We start from the raw sequence: 17,689 nt of genomic DNA, 5'->3' as shown, positions 1-17,689 counted from the left end.
CCCTTGTTGTAAAAACAAGTTGTCCTTTAAGCTTTGAAGGGCTTTTTTGGGGGGGGCGAATGACCTAGTGGCCAAAATATGCTGCAAAATCTGATTAGATCAAAGTAAAAAAAATTGCATGACAGTTGTCTTTTTGCAGAGCATGTAGAAATTGTAAGAGTCAGAGACCTCTGGCAGTTTTTAATTTCTCACCTGTGGTTGTACTTTTCCGTTTCGCAGCAGAGTGTGTGTGTGTGTGTGGGGGGGGGGGGGGGGGGGGAGAAATAAAATCGTCACTGTCGACCACTTATACACCTCCCACTCTGTGTCATCATTTCAGATAAAGAAAGTGAGCAGCCTACTATACAGGCAACATATAGCCGTTTAAAGACAATCACAAACACATTGATCTACATTACATGCTGCAGCAATATAACCAGCCATCCATCTCCTACCTAACCTACCTGAGAAAATCCATGTGGTGTGAGATCTTACTTGGATGATGCTCCACAATGGAGGCTCATAAGAAGCTTCATTTGCTGTTTCTCCTTCCTGTGGTCTTTCATCTCTCCACTGGACAATCCAACCACTCTGACAGCAGCTTGCAGGACAGTAAGTGTTGATGTTGCATAATAATGTAATAGATATATGTAGATACATACAATTGGTAAATGAAGTATTGAACGCATCAACTTTTTTCCCAGTAAATATATTTCCAATGACACTATTCACATGATTTTTTTTTTAACCAGACATTGGTATTAACTCAATAATTCCAAAAATAAAAACATTACAAAAGTAAAGTCCACAACTAATATATGTGGTATAAAGTGGAATAGCACAGGCAAAAAGTATTGAACACACCACGAAAAAGTAGTATACTTAGGCAAGGAAAGGCAATGCACCATCTAATTTCCATAAGTAATTAGTATTTCTACCTCCTATTTGTGCAAAAAAAACATTAGCTGGGTTAGTACAAATTGATGGGCTATAAAAAGGTTGTTTTGTTACCAAGCAGTCACACAAGAAACATCTCATGATGGATAAAAGCAAAGAGGTCTCTCAAGACATTCGCAAACCAGATTGTTGCTCAGCATCAGAATGGAGCCGGGTACAGAAGTATTTCAAAGCATCTGAATATTCCAGTAAACACTGTTGGGGACAATGGCACCGTTGTGACCATTGGAAGAAGTATCACTTCACCATCAACAGGAGCTCCTGGCAAGATTTCTGACCAGGGAGTCAGACGGATGGTCAGAAGTGTACTCAAAGTGTACACAACGATCCAAAGCACACAGCAAAGGAGACTCTCAACTTTCTTTCTCTGTTTCATAGAAAGAAAGTCAAGGTGTTAGAATGGCCCAGTCAATCACCTGACTTAAATCTGACTGAACATTTGAGGAAAGAACTAAAGAAAAGGGTCACCAGATGGCACTAAAGAATCTCTGAGATTTAAAGACAAAGATTCCTCTGTGCGGAGGAATGGGCCAAAATCACACCTGAGCCGTGTGGGCGATTAGTTACTACATACAAGAAGTGTCTTGAAGCTGTCACTACAAACAAAGGCTTCTCCACTAAGTATTGCATTAATTTCAGTTAGCGTGTTCAATACTTTTACAAATAATTATTATTTATGGACTTGTATGCTGTGATTTCTTTTCATGTGTGGATTACTTGAGTTAATGTCTGGTAGAAATACCCTATGAATTGTATCTTTGGAAATATATACTGAGAAAAAAGATGATGCGTTCAATACTTATTTTCCCCATATACTGTATATACATACTATACATATATATACCTCTGCTGTCCAGCAGCAACCAGCTAACTAGTTTCATCAAAACACATTTTGTCAACATCTCCATCCCCTCCACAAAGTGACTGGATTGATGAATGTCTGAATATACACCCATTAAGTAAATGTGTGATGTTATGCATGAATATATTCAAAGATCAGCCTCCCCTTTTCTAGAGCAGGTGAAAGGAAGGTGGGAGGGAGGAATTTGGTATGGTTATAGCAGGTACTACTTGTTGCATATATCCTCATTGTGTACCATTTATGATTTGTTACAGTTTGTTGCAGTTTGTTACAAGTACTGAACAGGCTTCATGTATCCAGAACCAAGTTGACCAGAATTTATCCGGGTTTAGATCAAACCTGCCTTAGGTGTGGTCATGACCTGCAGGCAACCCTTTGTCATATGTTTTGGGAATGTCCAAAACTATTTTGGTCAGAAATATTTTATACTTTTTCATATATTGTATATGGTATTGTCTTGGACACCAATCCATTGACTGCTTATTTGGTGTGGTTGGTAACTCCAGGTCAATCAGGGTCATAGCATTTTCCTCATTACTAGCATTGCTGTGGACACTTGTGTAGAGTGTGTCTGTCTCCGCCAGGCCGAAGGAATGGCGGAGAGTATGTTTTACCCCCTGTCCGTCCGTCCGTGTGTGTGTGTGTGTGTGTGTCCGTCTGTCACCAGCTAATCTCCGGCACCCCCGATAGGCTAAGCTTTGCAGGACGTGCTGCAACCTGACCTGGCGGAGACCTGTGCTCCGAGGAGCACTTTTTCTAGTTTTATATTTGTATTTGTATATTTGTTACGTTTATTATGTTTTTATGTTTCATGCTTTTACACTTGCTGCAACACAAATCGCCCAGTTTGGGACAAATACTGTAAACTTGAACATGACCTTGACCTTGCTGAGGGAACTCTAGTCTGACATCAAAACCTACCCCTCTCTCTGTCTCTCTCTCCCTCCCTCCCTCGCTCCCTCTCCCTCACACCCTTTATATAGTAGATCATTCACCTGAGGGGAATTTGCCTTGCATAGCAAAATAACTAAATCATTTCTCCTTGACTACAGACCTCTAATCTGATCTTTTTTGTCTTTCACAGATCTTCACTGCCTCAATGACTACGATAACAACATCACATGTGTGTGGAACAGCACTTCTGTATCTGACCAGAGAACCATGGCTGCATGTACTCTCAGTGTCTCCATGATGGTGTCTAGTAGCGAATACAAGACCTCCTGTGACCTGAGGCCATTTGATGAATCCAAACCAGCTATGAGAAGATGTTCTCTAGTCTATGGTTTTACTAACTATGTGAGTTTAGTTGGTTAAAAGTATTATTATATGTTAGTCAAGTAAACATTTGTTTCCCACAAGTCATGATTTGTACATCGCCTTCGATTTAGATTTTTAGCTGACACCCTTAACCACAGAAATATGAACAGGAATTTTGCCAAGATTATAAGGAATTAATTGTGAAAAGATCAAGGATATAATAGTCAGGCTATGTCCTTCAGATAATGACCATCTGAGGAAGAGACTAGAACATTTCCATTAACAAATGAATTATTGTTGTTGATCTTTTCAAGATGAGAAAACAATGTTTTTGTCATACCAAATATCATCTTATATTTGTAACACACTTTTAGGTCTTTGTGAGTGACCTGACCTGCTCCATTAATATAAACTGTGAGCCTCTGAAAAATAGTTTAATCAGCATCACCTACAAGCCTGCTAACCACAGTAAGTGTAATAGATAATAACACATAGTTAACTGTACAACCATAAACAATAATAATATGACCTTAACTCCGGTTACTAACTCTCTCTCTCTCTGTGTGTGTGTGTGTGTGTGTTTGTGTGTGTGTGTGTGTGTGTGTGTGTGTGTGTGTGTGTGTGTGTGTGTGTGTGTGTGTGTGTGTGTGTGTGTGTGTGTGTGTGTGTGTGTGTGTGTGTGTGTGTGTGTGTGTGTGTGTGTGTGTGTGTGTGTGTGTGTGTGAATTTGCAGTAAAGCTGAATCCTCCTCAAATGCCTTCAATCAACTATTCCACCATTTCCTGGGAAGTCCTTAAGAATTTCAAAATAGATGACTATAGCTTCCAAATTCAGTGGAAACGAGAGGCTCAGTCCTGGAAGGTGTGTCAGTATGTGTGTGTATGTGTGTGTGTGTGTGTGTGTGTGTGTGTGTGTGTGTGTGTGTGTGTGTGTGTGTGTGTGTGTGTGTGTGTGTGTGTGTGTGTGTGTGTGTGTGTGTGCGTGCGTGCGTGCGTGCGTGCGTGCGTGCGTGCGTGCGTGCGTGCGTGCGTGCGTGCGTGCGTGCGTGCGTGCGTGTTTGAATGAACATAATCAGATACAGCAAGAAAAAGAAAGAGAAGGCACAGATTTTGCTAAACATTTACACTGTCTTTGTAAAAAAAAGAAAAGAGTTTGTTTGTTTTTAAGCTAAATCGTCCTCCCTTGTCAGCATGCCTTGGAGAGAAACAGATCACATTGTGGGATACATTGCCACATGGAGCTGGATCCAAAAGAGGATCTGGAGCGAGATGAAACATACCAGGTGCGAGTCAGAGTCATGGCCAGTGAGAATTGGACCAAATCCACCTGGAGTGACTGGAGTCCTACAGCATCATGGAGATCACTCATAGGGAGGACAAAGACAACAGGTAATGTCACAGTTTACTGTAAATCATTGACTGACAAATGGTTACAGGATCAACTAAGACTACTACCAGTCTGTGTTTGTCACTTTATGACTTTCATCAACCTGCAGTGTAAAGAAGTGTGCTAGGGATCTGGGGAGTGAGACAAACATTCATAGACATTCATGTATAATTCCCTAACAAACAGAGTTAATCATGAAGACCTTTAGCCTGGGAACCCCCCCACCCCCTCCGTAAATCTCATTTGTATTTGATTTCAGGAGTTGGTCTGGCATGAAAGTCTGTTTGGCTTTTTGGCTGTTGGCGGGAGCTGGACGGGAGTAGTACCGTTGATTGACAACCCCTTCAGCCAATCAGCAGTTCGTTTACCAGGCTAGAGGACCTTTGCATACAACAAAAACTATTTTAGGATGAAAGCTGTGTGTGAATAAAATCAATGCAATTCACCTTTCATTAACTTCAGCCAAGTCTACACTGTGGGCCCTCTTGTGCGCCGCCTTGCCCCATATGCCTAAACCTTTTGGCATTTTTTACTGTTTTGAAAAACATTTTAAAATATTGAAAATAACCGATCTACATCGACACGTTGTGAACTTGTGTAACTATCACGATAACTATAAAGATATAGTTTTTAAAATAGTTCTAACTCAAGTGGATGGCAGAGTCCACAATAAAGCTATAACAAAGACAATGGTGAGCAATCGTTATCCTTATCCTTATCGTTATCGTTATCGTTATCGTTATCGTTATCGTTATCGTTATCGTTATCGTTATCGTTATCGTTATCGTTATCGTTATAGTTATCGCTATCGCTATCGTTATTGTTATTGTTATTGTTATCGTCATAGTGCTTGGTGTGAACGTCCCTTTATGCTGTTGTTTCATTCTGCTAGATGGTCCCATTGTTCTGGGTGTCATTTTGGGAGTTGTGGTTGTCCTGTCCCTGGCTATCATCCTCTGCAAGACGCAAAGAATTAATTGGTAAGACAACATAACAGTTTATGTTAAGTTAGCTTATGTTGCATGAATATGTGTTTCCTTGACTCCTCATTTTGGCTATCAGACAATAAACAATAAAGCAATTCACCTTACTTTGGATGCGGTTTATCATTCTTCTATACCCAAGAAAATGTTTGGACATGGTGGTTTGTCTTTGAAATATGTATGTTTATTTTACCATCTTTCTTCTCATCTCATTCTGTGTTTAGGGTCTATGTGGTGAAAAAGTTTGAAGGTCCACCTCTACCTAATCCGGGAAAATTCTTCCTTCATGATGGAAACTTACAGGTCAGCCTACACAGGTTATATTGCTTCCAAAACTTTCTACTGTAGGTTCAATCACACTGGAGGACTGGATTCTGGAGGTTTTCTCCATGAAACTATTTTGTTTATTCATTCATAAAGGTATTTATTCATCTTCTTTTAGTCATCTTCTTTTTTTTTTTTTATCTTTTACTCTATTCTGTATTTCTCCCGTCCAACGTGAAACGGGGACACAAAAAATATGAATGAAAAAATAAACCAAAAAACTACTTTTGTTTAAAGACGGGGTGCCGTGATTTTCAGTGATTTTTCCCCCCCTAAAACATAATCATCAGGTATTATGGTTATACTAGGAGGAAGATTTTTTCAAAAAAGTGTACAGAAATTGTTAAAATTATGTTTTTATGTGGACCCGCCTCCAGTTCATTAAGTATACCTGGTTCTCACCTTAGCACCTCCAAAAAAAACACTTTTGTTTAAAGACGGGGTGCCGTGATTTTCAGTGATTTTTCCCCCCCTAAAACATAATCATCAGGTATTATGGTTATACTAGGAGGAAGATTTTTTTCAAAAAAGTGTACAGAAATTGTTAAAATTATGTTTTATGTGGACACGCCTCCAGTTCATTAAGTATACCTGGTTCTCACCCTAGTCCCTCCTCCTCCTCATGCCCACACCTGTTGTATTATGATAATGAGGGGGAGGGTATGTTTTTACTATGTCACTAAAGCGCTGTTTTTCTATTGGCACGTTTGACCCTCAAGGTTTCAGCCTCCAGGTAGAAACTCAAAATAGTCAGAGAAGACAGTAAAACACCATAAAAACACCACCAGGGGGCTTAATGAAGTTCTATCAACCTCTTTAAACCTCTTTAAAAACCATGTCCTCATATAACAGTATAGTATGAAACAAAGTTATTAGTAACCGGATTGGCTTATGTAGACTAATAGGCCTATAAGTTATATCAGTCAATCAATTTCTATTCTTGATTTCAATTTTGTCATCAACCTCACCTTCCTCCTCCAGGTTTGGCTGAATCCTAAGTTTAACGATGAATCCTTTGAGTCCTTTTTGAAGCAAGTGGACATCTTCTCCCCCATAGAGGTCACCAGCAATGTGGACAATTGTGCCTTGTGTGGCCCAGAGAAGAAGCAATGTGGCAACGGTTGCATGTCAAGCCAATCTTGCTTCTCCAATCCCAACTACTGTCACCTCTATCCTCCCCCTAATTTGACTCTCACCGAGGGAAATCTGGAGCAATGTGTTAACAGCTCCCTGTCAACCAATTCTTGCTTCTCCAATCCCAACTACTCTCACCTCTGTCCTCCCCCTATCTCCTCTCTCACTGAGGGAAATCTGGAGCCCTGTGCTGCTGACTCACCCTACGGGCTTAGTGGCTGTCAGAATGATAGGGGAAAGGATATGGAAATTCTAAAATGGTTATCCAACGGGAGCATTAGTGGGGGGTCCATGGAGGTATGTTCAGAGCAAGTTGAGAAGCTCCAAGACCAGGGCTGTGGGCTCCAGAGCCCAGATTCAGGCATGTGTTGTGGTGGAGAAGAGCAGGTGAGCCAGGGCACTCTGGACGATGGAGATAAGGTGATTATATCTGATGGTCAAAGCAAGGAGCGACAAGGGAAGGGTATGGAGCAAAAGAAGAGCAACAAAACACATGTTTCAAATGTGTTTGCTAGTGGTGGTGAAGTTGCTGACAGTGAGATTTGTAGTGCAGGGTCTGTAGAGGTTTGTTCAGACTATGAGCGAGTTGAGAAGCTGCCAGATCAGCTCTGTGGCCTCCAGAGCCCAGACTCAGGCATTTGTAGTGGTGGAGAAGAGCAGTTCAGCCAGGACAGTCTGGATCATGGAGATGGCATAAGTATATCTGATATTCAGGGCAAGGAGCTGCAAGGGAAGGGTATGGAAAAAGAGAAGGGCAAAGAAATACATGTTTCAAATGTATTTGCTGGCGAAGTTACTGTCGGTGGCATTGTTAGCGGAGGATCGATACAGGTTTGTTCAGATTATGAGCGAGATGAAAATATTAAAGACCAGCGCTGTAGCCTCCAGAGCCCAGATTCAGGCTTGGGCAGTGGAATAGAGGAACAGGCTAGCCAGGTGACTCTGAGAGGTATAGATGGGCTGGGTGGATCCAACATTCTGGTTCCCCCTCTCTCCGGTACTTTCCCATGTGTGTTGACATCTTTTACCCCAATACCATTTAAGTTCGATGAATTGGGCATGAGTTCACCTATGGGGACTTTCCCAGGCCTTATGCAAGAAGGGTCCAATACTTTTCCCTCTACCAGGCCCATAGAGTCCTCTAGTGGTGACTACTTGTCAGTGAGAGAGGCACAGAGATCTAGTAGGATTGAAAAGAAACCAACCAATCACACCTTAGTGGCCTTGTAATATGCCTGCCAACTTGTTGTATCAAAGGACCTGACACCTGATGTTTTATACATCCCAGGTAGTAATGCTAATGTTGTTGGCCCAGCCACTTGAGGGTAATTTTAAATGCATGCTTAGGCATGGGCTACTCTACTTCCTGTCTCTCCTTTGTTGCATTAAACCTACTGTAGTTGAAAGTTGAAATCATCAGTCATGGATTAAAACCATAACTTGAACAGTAAAAAGAAAGTCAAAAGTAAATAGACACTTGAATCTGCTCTGAGATCCTTGAGGAGGGCCATGACTGTTCAGAAGACTCAAGACCACTGATAAGGTACTTTTGTCACCAAGTGACTTTCATACTGTAAAAGTAATGGATTTCTAACCCCCTCCCTCCGCTTTATCTTGTTATTACTTATACTCATTCATATAATTAAATATGATTAATATTTATATTTGCATGTATTTAGATTTGCATTTACTATTACTTTTAAATGTGTTTCTTAATTCTATATGTTTATTTTATTATTATTTATTTATTTATTTTTATTACATTTTAATTAATTGTATTTAATTTTATACTCTCACTTGCCTTATGTCTAAATTAATCTTCTACTTCTATTGGCATACGTTTTTTCAACATATGTTTTGTCCTTTGTATTTTGAATGCAAAAAAATTAGATTAAGTAAAAATAAGTTATAAGCTCCAAAGCATAAGTAGTTGGAGTGACAGTAAAAGTAAAGCCACAGGTTTCACTTTGACACGTGTGTCTCAAAGTGAGCACTTCACCTGTTCAAGGGTGCCATACCTCAGGGATATGCAGTATGTATTTCACTTTATTGTATTCTTAGCTGCTACTGACAGTAAGAATGTTTTTTGTTATATTCTAGTGGAATATAGTTTTATGGTTGTACATTGAAAAAAAAAATCTAAATACAGTATACTGTATATAAAATGTTCCCAGGTGTTTTGCACCTTAGTTTGTCATCATCATTATTACCACCACCATTGTACCATAAATGTAATGTATGATTACATTATTTTCCCCCACATTAAACATGATGTCCTACACTGTAGTATGTAACTGTGCCTTGTTATGGTTAATCAGAGTGTGGATGGTGAACTACAGTATATATTATGTATGTGTGTATGCCCAATCCTATGTATAAGTCCTGATGAAGATCTCTCGATCACTGAGTGATCAAAACGTTGACAGCAATAAAATAAAATACAGCACCGCTTTTGCAGCATTACCAGTGTGCAGACTCTATTTTTTCTTGCGATACTGCTGTCCTGGGCCACAAGTGTGTGCACTATATTTTTGCCATTATTTTAAATAATATGCTATTTCATCTATTCCAATATTTTGTATTTAATTTTATATTTTTATTACTTGCTTTTAGTACATGTAATTGTTGCCAAATGACCCTTTTAATAAAGGCCATTTTGTCTTTTATCTACTTATAATATCTTATATTGTCTGAGAATATCATACAGTAGCATGAGACACAGAAGATAGATAATGGAATAATATGGGACGGCAGCCTCAGATTCAGAATCCTTTGAGTTGTATGAACTATTTTATTATTAGCAATTGAATTTGTAAAGTAGCCATGCCTTTATTTTATACGCCTCCCTTACATGTCACGGAGGGTTTCATGTTACCAGTGGAGAACAGGTGCATGGGGATTAGGCAAGCTCTATACTGTTCCTGTGAGATTTAGTTTAGAACTGGATGAGAGAGCATCTCTGTTGCTGGGTGTTGACTAGTGATGTCATGACACCTGTTGCCTATATGCATTGCTGTTTGTCCCTCAAGGAAGCAAAGGTCATACTGTATGCAACCATAAGGATATCATTTCAAAAGAAGAAATGGAGAACACGAATCGTGAAAGCTTAATTCATTCAAAAAGCATATGATTATATTTTAGCTTTATCCCTGAGTGGAAGGATCGTAGCAGTGGCACGCCCGGCCTAAAGCATCGTATTGATCCCCCAGGAGGTTTGGGAGACCAACGTTCACCTGTGGACCTGCAAATAGGATCCTTTCTCTCGCTGTCTATGAGGTGGTTGTTGCCAACATGTCTGGTCATGCATTGAATGGAGACACTGAATGGACTCACTGGTGACCTGCACCCAACATTGGGATGGTTTCTTGAGGAATAACAACAGAAGGAAGACATTATGGTGACCGGGCATAACTCTGTAAAGTCACATTCCAGTGACATGGGGATCACTCCTGCTACATTTTACAAAGCGGTCAGTATGCAGTTTAAGTAAACTACTTTTATTGTCGGGCTGATACATAACCTAATGATAGTCCATTAAATCATAATTAAACTGTTTCAAATATAGCACAATCTGACAAGGCTGAATTGAGGAGTTATACATTCAGACTATTTCCCTCAATTTAGTCACAGTTGGCTTTACATTTGGACATAAATCTGGATAAGAAATGTCTTAATACACTACATAATGCCCACTGCATATGCTATTCATTAACCACCTAATTCAACTTAGATTGTATAACAACTGGAACTCATTCAGACACTACGTTACTCAAGAATGAGGGAAATAATAGTTGGGATCAAGAATACAATCTGTACTGACTGTATTGATGTATTTATTCCATGTGTTTTTCAAATGAGCCATATCTGGCTTTTTACCTGCATGACAGCAGCACTTAACCACGCAGGGCGTTGTATGATGCTAGAAATAACACTGTAACTACAAGCTAACAACACATCGAGGTGTATTGTGAGCTTGTAGTTCTGCTTTTTTTGTTTTGTTTTAAGATATTTTTTTGGGCTTGTTTATTGATAGATTGCAGTAGGCTGATAGGAAATAGGGAGAGAGATGGGTTGCGTGACACGCAGCAAAGGTCGTCGGGATAGGGAGTCGGACCTGTGACACTCTGTCAGGATGGCATTGCAGCCGATAGGGTGCCTGGACCGCCACGCTGCGGCCCAGGCCGTATATCTGCTTTTTAAGCAATTTTTGTTTCACCTCTAATGATGACATGCCCAAAACATTAGGGACGCCAGGTTGAAAGTGGCTAAAACATGTTGATGTGAAGTGGATAAAAGAAAAAGAAAAAGGAATGAGCTAAGGGCAAAACTTAAACTGACACCAAGCACAAACATGAGTTTTTGTGCTCCCCACAGTCAGGGGCCTGTCCACAGGCTGTGGCCCCCTGCACCATTAGGACCCCACCCTGCAAGTGTCTTCTGTTCTTCCTCACCACTGTCATCCTCATCATCATCCTAGCTGGAGGAGCCACCCTGGCCTGGTACTTCCTGGGTGAGCCACACTAAAAGATGATACAATATGGCGGCTTCTCGGCTCAGCCTCAATGTCTCTCTCACACACACACACACACACACACACACACACACACACACACACACACACACACACACACACACACACACACACACACACACACACACACACACACACACACACACACACACACACACACACACACACACACACACACACACACACACACACACACACATAGTGTAGCAACGTACATGGTTTGCATGAAGCTAGGCGGGTGGAAAGTGGAAACTATTTGCATTCAGTTCAATCACAACATCAGTATGTGACGACAGAATAGAAATGACTTTGCATGACAACCTCGAAGATAACAATTGGCTTGTAAGTGCATGTGACAATAAAGAACAACCTTGAATTCTAGGAGAGAGAGTCTCTGTGTACAGAAACCTGGATGATAATTCTTTATATACTTTACAGACACACAAACTGCAAACACCTCATACACACACGCAGACTAACATCTGCTTAAACTGTACATGCAATATAAACATGTGTCGGCCTACACATGGAATTCTCATACATAATGCACACAAACACTGGCTGCAATAAAATGACATATTAGCTTAGCTATTCTCTGTGACTACTCCAGAAAACCCCTGGGTATAGAGAGAAGCCCATGTAATACATTAAACATTCTGCGTTATATTCTGCATAACATTGTACAACTATTAATAAGAACTCATAATACTTTATAACAATTACCATAACACATTATAAAGCATATTATAATTACTTATATGGTAAAATATTATAGGCCTTCTTAATTGCTTTTTTTTGGCAAGGATCATAGTGTATTATAATTATCATAGTTGTAATACATTATAATCATGTCATAATGCATTATAGTGGGATTAGAAGTGGTCATTGGGTGATTTAAATAAATGAAGTAATGGAGGTAGAAAACACTTGCATAGTTTTTATGCTATTTTTATCACTTGCCATTTTTATCACTTTACTTTAAACACTCAATCACCAATTATAGTGACTTAATATCACACTAATGCATTACAACAGTGATTATAATGCATTATTAAATTATTATAATGCATTATAACTATGATAAATTATGACTAAACTGGCCAAAAGAAAAGGTCTGTGACTGACAAGCAATTAGGCCTATTATGATACTTGACAGTAATTACAAAAGGCTTTATAATGCTCTATGAATGCATTATGAGTGCTTTTAACTGTATTATAGTGTTCTAAGCCGATTGCAATGCAGCTATACTTAACCGTATAAGTCAGTCAGAGTATTTATGTGTTCTTATAACTATAATTATACAATGTTATAAGGAGGACATTATAATATAATATAAGTATGTTCATAATGCATATTAGATATGGGCTTCATAGGAAGTGTTACCTTGTATTTTGTATTTAAATTAGATATTTAGATGGATTACATTTATACCCTGCATTAAAATGTACTGTATCCTAAAGGGATTGGATTGCTATCACCTAGAATACATTTCAGATCCAGGTTTAAGTGGGGTCAAAGATTAACCCTAATTCCAGTCCAAAAAATTTCTTCCAAAGAACATCATGCATCCACCTCTCTCTTTCTGTCTCCTCCAATCCATCTCTCTAACACATGCACACACGCACGTGCACACACTCCCATTTATGCAGAGAGAGAGAGACACACACACACACACACACACACACACACACACACACACACACACACACACACACACACACACACACACACACACACACACACACACACACACACACACACACACACACTGACACACTTGGAAACACATGGAGAACTCAGTGTTTATATAAATGAGATGCAAAATCCATTAGATTCTGCTAAACTTATGTTGTTCAACTCTGTCCTCACAAGGGATTTCTCCTTCCCATCTCTCCTCTCTCTCTCTCTCTCTCTCTCTCTCTCTCTCTCTCTCTCTCTCTCTCTCTCTCCTCTCTCTCTATCAGAGTACAAAGTGTGGGTGTTGGAGCCACGAGTGTTACAACAGTACACAGCTCGAGTGTCTATCAACAACAGAAACTTCTCCCCTCGTCTCTCCTCTCCCAGCAGTGATGTGTTCAAAACAGAGGCCAAAGGAGTCCAGGACATGGTCAGCTAGCATCACAAACATGTCTAAAGCTCTCAGATGGAATCCCTTACATTACAGTAGAAATCACTGGACCAGTCTGACTGCTCTAGACTACACTGAACTATACTCTAGGCTAGAATATAACGCTGTCACTATATGTTTGTGCTTATAATAGCAACAATATCTGATCTAGCTGACGTTCTAGTTGGGGAAAATATATAATGGATCCATTCTATTCTATGTTTATCTGTATATCTGATCTTATCTTTTGTAAAGTCACCTATACTAGTCTAGTGCATAGTGCTGATAGGATTACATTTGTATGTGCATTTGTATGTACTCAAATCATTGTATGACATTGTCTTTTTCTGTCTTGTCAGGTCGAGAGGATAGTGAAGGACTCAGATATTTCTCGGTATCTCAACTCTACCTCTGTGTTTGCCTTTGGGTGTGTAAATCTGTTGTAAAAACCTGAAAATATCACGCACTTCTTCAATAATATGAAGGAATGAGGAACAGATTAGCCTCCCTTGCTCGTGCATATCATTTACAAACCAGTTTTAAGATATGGTGACTGAGAGGGCAACAGTAAATTAAATGGGAATGCAGATGCATACTGGTATTTAAATGCTAAACTAGCCCAATCCAATGATGTGTAAAGCTGTGTCTTCTTTGCATCCGCAGGGAGGGGAGTGTGGTGGCACACTTCTGGGTACTGCTGTCTATCCCTGTCAGCCATGTTGGGAGAGTCACACTGGAAAGGGTCACCAGATCCCTACAGCAGGGTCTGGGGGGATGCAGGGTTGGGAAGGAAGAGTCAGTCAGCTTCGGTGGCTACGTCCTGAACCTCCCTTCCCTTTCTGTCACTGGTAAGGATGAGAAAATATGAAAAAGTTCTCACTGCTTCTATTTTTTACAGGATTTTCCTGTGTGCAGGAGAAGTAATAAATTAAAAAATAATAAAAAAGCAGCAACATCAAAAAGGTAGAAATTACCTTTTTGATGTTGCTGCTTTTTTGCCGGACACAGGGGGTCTGGCTTACATGAGGCTTTGTACCTGTTTTCTCCATACATGGGCATGGTCACTTTGTCCTTAGGCCCCAGCCATAAAAGTCTGTCCCCCTTTCGTCCATACATGGGCATGTTTTGTACCTGTTTTCTCCATACATGGGCAAATCAAATTATCAATTACAACATTTTGTTCCTAAAATAGATAAACAAGTATGTTTTTGTATGCTCTAGTGATTTTAAATATTGTACTCTAAATATTGTATTCACTCTGTCATGGCTGAAATGGAAGTAAATATTGACGTCATTAATTACCAGTAAATTATCAAAAACGTATCAAGAAAAAGAAAAGCACAGAGGCGTCATCTGCTGTGCTATGCCAGGAAAATAGCTGCTGCTTCTCTCTCTTTTTTTTAGATTGCTACCATCACCAGAAGGTGCTATCCAGCAGCCCTGTGGCTCTCCGTGACCCAGACAGGCAGCGCTCCTCCTGCCTGTGGCACCTCCAGACCTCCCCTGGATCTCAGCTGGAGCTGCAGATGGAGTGGCTGCTTCCAGAGTGCCGGGACAGACTGGAGGTGTATGACTCTCTCTCCCCCTCCGGCACCAACCTCATCACTTCGTGAGTACTTTTTATCATGAATTTGTCTCCTCCTTTGATATATGAGAGGTGTTCGTAAATCCTTTGAGATTGTTTTGTTTCAGGTATAAAATCGTTCCCCACGCTTCTTTCTGTGTTTTGTCAATACATAAATGTAATAAAATAGAAAAACTGGAGTTACTTCAATGCTCATTTGGGCCCTATGCGTCTGGAGATGTTGTCCAGCAAGGCTGAAAACACTTCCTCGCCTATACACCGTAGATGACTGCAGCATGTATGCAAACATTATAGTATTAGGCCAAATCAGACAGCTAGGGATTGCACACAAGGTACTTGTGTTATGTCGTGTCTTATATTTGATTACTATGTTATAACTTACTACTTGTTTATTATTTTAGGTGAGAACCTTGTATAAGCCCTTTATGGGTTTCCTTTCTCACCTGCACGTATTTCTTTTAATAATGTTACATTTGTACTGTTTTTATTGTGCAAATAAATAAAACAAAACAAAACAAAACTCAGAGGATTAAAGAAGCTGCAGCAGATTTTCCCTCCAGAGAAGAAACTCTAGATCTACATATTTCTATGTCTCTCTCAGTGTGTATGGCTGCAGCAGGCATGAGCGCATTGTCGGCATCCTGTCATCAGGGGAGTGGATGACAGTGGTTTGGAAACAGGGTCTGTACAAGTACAAAGATTCCATCTCTCTTTCTGCGCAGGCCTGGGACAGCCGAGGTAAGATTCAGGCCCTATAAGACCCTATAGGTCTGGAGGACCCTGGGTAGACTCAATGGATCGAATCAATCAGTGATGGCCAAGCACCTGTCTCTATCTTTGTCTGTCTCTCTTTGTCTGTGTCTGTCTGCCCGTCTCAATCTACACACAGAGTGTAACTCCAGTGTAGAGCTTAAGGCAGTGCCAGGAGTACAGGGCAGACTGAGGACTCCTTTCTATCCCAGCTACTACCCTCCTGACACCAACTGCACCTGGAGCTTCACTGTAACATATTCATTCATTCTTGGATTCATTCTTGCATTCATTCATTCTTGCATTCATTCATCTGTTAATTAAATGTATTGTATTCATTCATTACACACACACACTGTATGTGCGTGTGTGCGTGCGTGGATGCGTGTGTGTGCGCGCGTGCATGCGTGCGTGTGTGCGTGTGTGTGTGTGTGTGTGTGCGTGTGTGTGTGTGTGTGTGTGTGTGTGTGTGTGTGTACAGCTACCCACTGCAGGGGTTGGCCTGTCTCTGGAGTTTGAGGGCTATGAGCTGAGCAGAGCCTCTTACAAGCAGGCCTGTACCGAGGGACAGTGGCTCATCCAGAACAGCAGGTATGATGATCAGCATGGTGGACAGTTATCACCTAGGGGTTAGATATGGGACATTTGTCACATTAAAGACAATACATAATTTTAAAACGCTGGAAATTCAAATAATGTGGGAAAAAACAGCACCTTATGTTATAATGTGGTATTAACGTGAACAATAAATATGGGAAATCGGTGTTTGAACAGCTAAATCCACCCTGCTCCATAAAACATCAAGTAAATCCAGTTGTTTTGGCAAGAGTGGAAGAAGTCCACCCATGTAAACTCACCTAGCTCAGTATAAACAAATACAAGGATACTTATATCATCAATATACATTGAACCACATGAACCCTTGCCTATTCTCGGGGCGAACGTTCAGCGAAAATAGCAGATCTACAAGCTCACAGCACGTCATGTTGTGTCACCAAGTACAGACCCCTGGGCAACTTAAGACAACAAAGTAAATAGAATTGAAGTGCTTAATATTGTCAGAATACTGTGTGCATGTAAGTATATACAGTACTATCACATCATGAATATCATCCTGCCAGTTGGTATACTATACTATAGACAATAGGGGGCACTATTGCCCCATAAGAGCTTGAGCTAAACAATAGCCCCAATATCACCCCCTATGATCACATCCCCATGGCCTTCCTTCACCCAAAATCACTCAAACTGTAGGAGGGTTTAATAAATGGATGCAAACCAGAGTGAGAATGAGCCATTAGTATGGATGGATGGATGCAGGCAGCCAGCAATATCACCTTTTGCAGAAAAAGTTGTACATGTCTTTTGGACTTTGATGAATGATACTTTGATACGTTAATACTTTGATACTTACAACCACAAGACACCCCACTTAGGCGACAGCATGTCGCGGGTTCAGGTCCAGATCCCGACGACCTTTGCTGTGTGTCACTCCGCGTCTCTCTCTCCCCATTTCCTGTCTACATATACTGTAGCGTATACTATCAATAAAGGCAGAAAAATCCAAAGAGATATCCCCCAAAAATTAAAGGAACGGCCCCATACAACTGCGCTCTTTTATCGCTTCTCTGTTGACCATTGCTGATGGAGTAAGCCAAACAGTGCCTTGCTCAAGGTTATTTAATCTTCTTGAGACCTGGGACTGCTATACTCAATGATGTCCTAAAGAAAAGATCATTTGAGGGGAACCTGAGGTTTCAAAATGGCGATGTGTGATTGTGTCTATTCTGTAGAATGTATAAGTGACCCCATGTGTTGAGTATTATATGTCTA

General features: G+C 40.4%; 2 protein-coding genes across 2 annotated transcripts in view; both read left to right on the top strand.

Annotated features, from left to right (window-relative positions):
* Window positions 1-442: 442 nt before the first annotated feature.
* LOC308094551 (uncharacterized protein) lies at window positions 443-8,112 on the top strand (the record flags this gene model as incomplete). The annotated part of the gene is made up of 8 exons (XM_080441275.1): window positions 443-591; window positions 2,883-3,094; window positions 3,430-3,523; window positions 3,789-3,916; window positions 4,245-4,443; window positions 5,334-5,421; window positions 5,649-5,727; window positions 6,730-8,112. The coding sequence occupies exons 1-8, from the start codon at window positions 492-494 to the stop codon at window positions 8,110-8,112; spliced, it is 2,283 nt and encodes a 760-aa protein (XP_080297401.1). The 5' UTR covers window positions 443-491.
* A 2,146-nt stretch (window positions 8,113-10,258) lies between these two features.
* Window positions 10,259-17,689, top strand: part of tmprss6 (transmembrane serine protease 6) — a gene marked incomplete at its 3' end in the record, with an annotated part of 16,545 nt that continues 9,114 nt past the window's right edge. Inside the window, exons 1-9 of the mRNA XM_080441264.1 lie at window positions 10,259-10,351; window positions 11,257-11,392; window positions 13,379-13,521; window positions 13,881-13,948; window positions 14,185-14,369; window positions 14,926-15,130; window positions 15,708-15,844; window positions 15,996-16,108; window positions 16,338-16,447. Coding sequence (XP_080297390.1) covers window positions 10,277-10,351; window positions 11,257-11,392; window positions 13,379-13,521; window positions 13,881-13,948; window positions 14,185-14,369; window positions 14,926-15,130; window positions 15,708-15,844; window positions 15,996-16,108; window positions 16,338-16,447 — 1,172 coding nt within the window. The 5' untranslated portion in view covers window positions 10,259-10,276. The remainder of the gene's footprint in view (window positions 10,352-11,256; window positions 11,393-13,378; window positions 13,522-13,880; window positions 13,949-14,184; window positions 14,370-14,925; window positions 15,131-15,707; window positions 15,845-15,995; window positions 16,109-16,337; window positions 16,448-17,689) is intronic.

The sequence above is a fragment of the Gymnoscopelus braueri genome (genome assembly GCF_963280865.1).
Source record: "Gymnoscopelus braueri genome assembly, chromosome: 2".
Taxonomy (NCBI): Eukaryota; Metazoa; Chordata; class Actinopteri; order Myctophiformes; family Myctophidae; genus Gymnoscopelus; species Gymnoscopelus braueri.
Note: the sequence above shows the minus strand (reverse complement) of the source record. Positions and strands in the feature narration are given on the sequence as shown.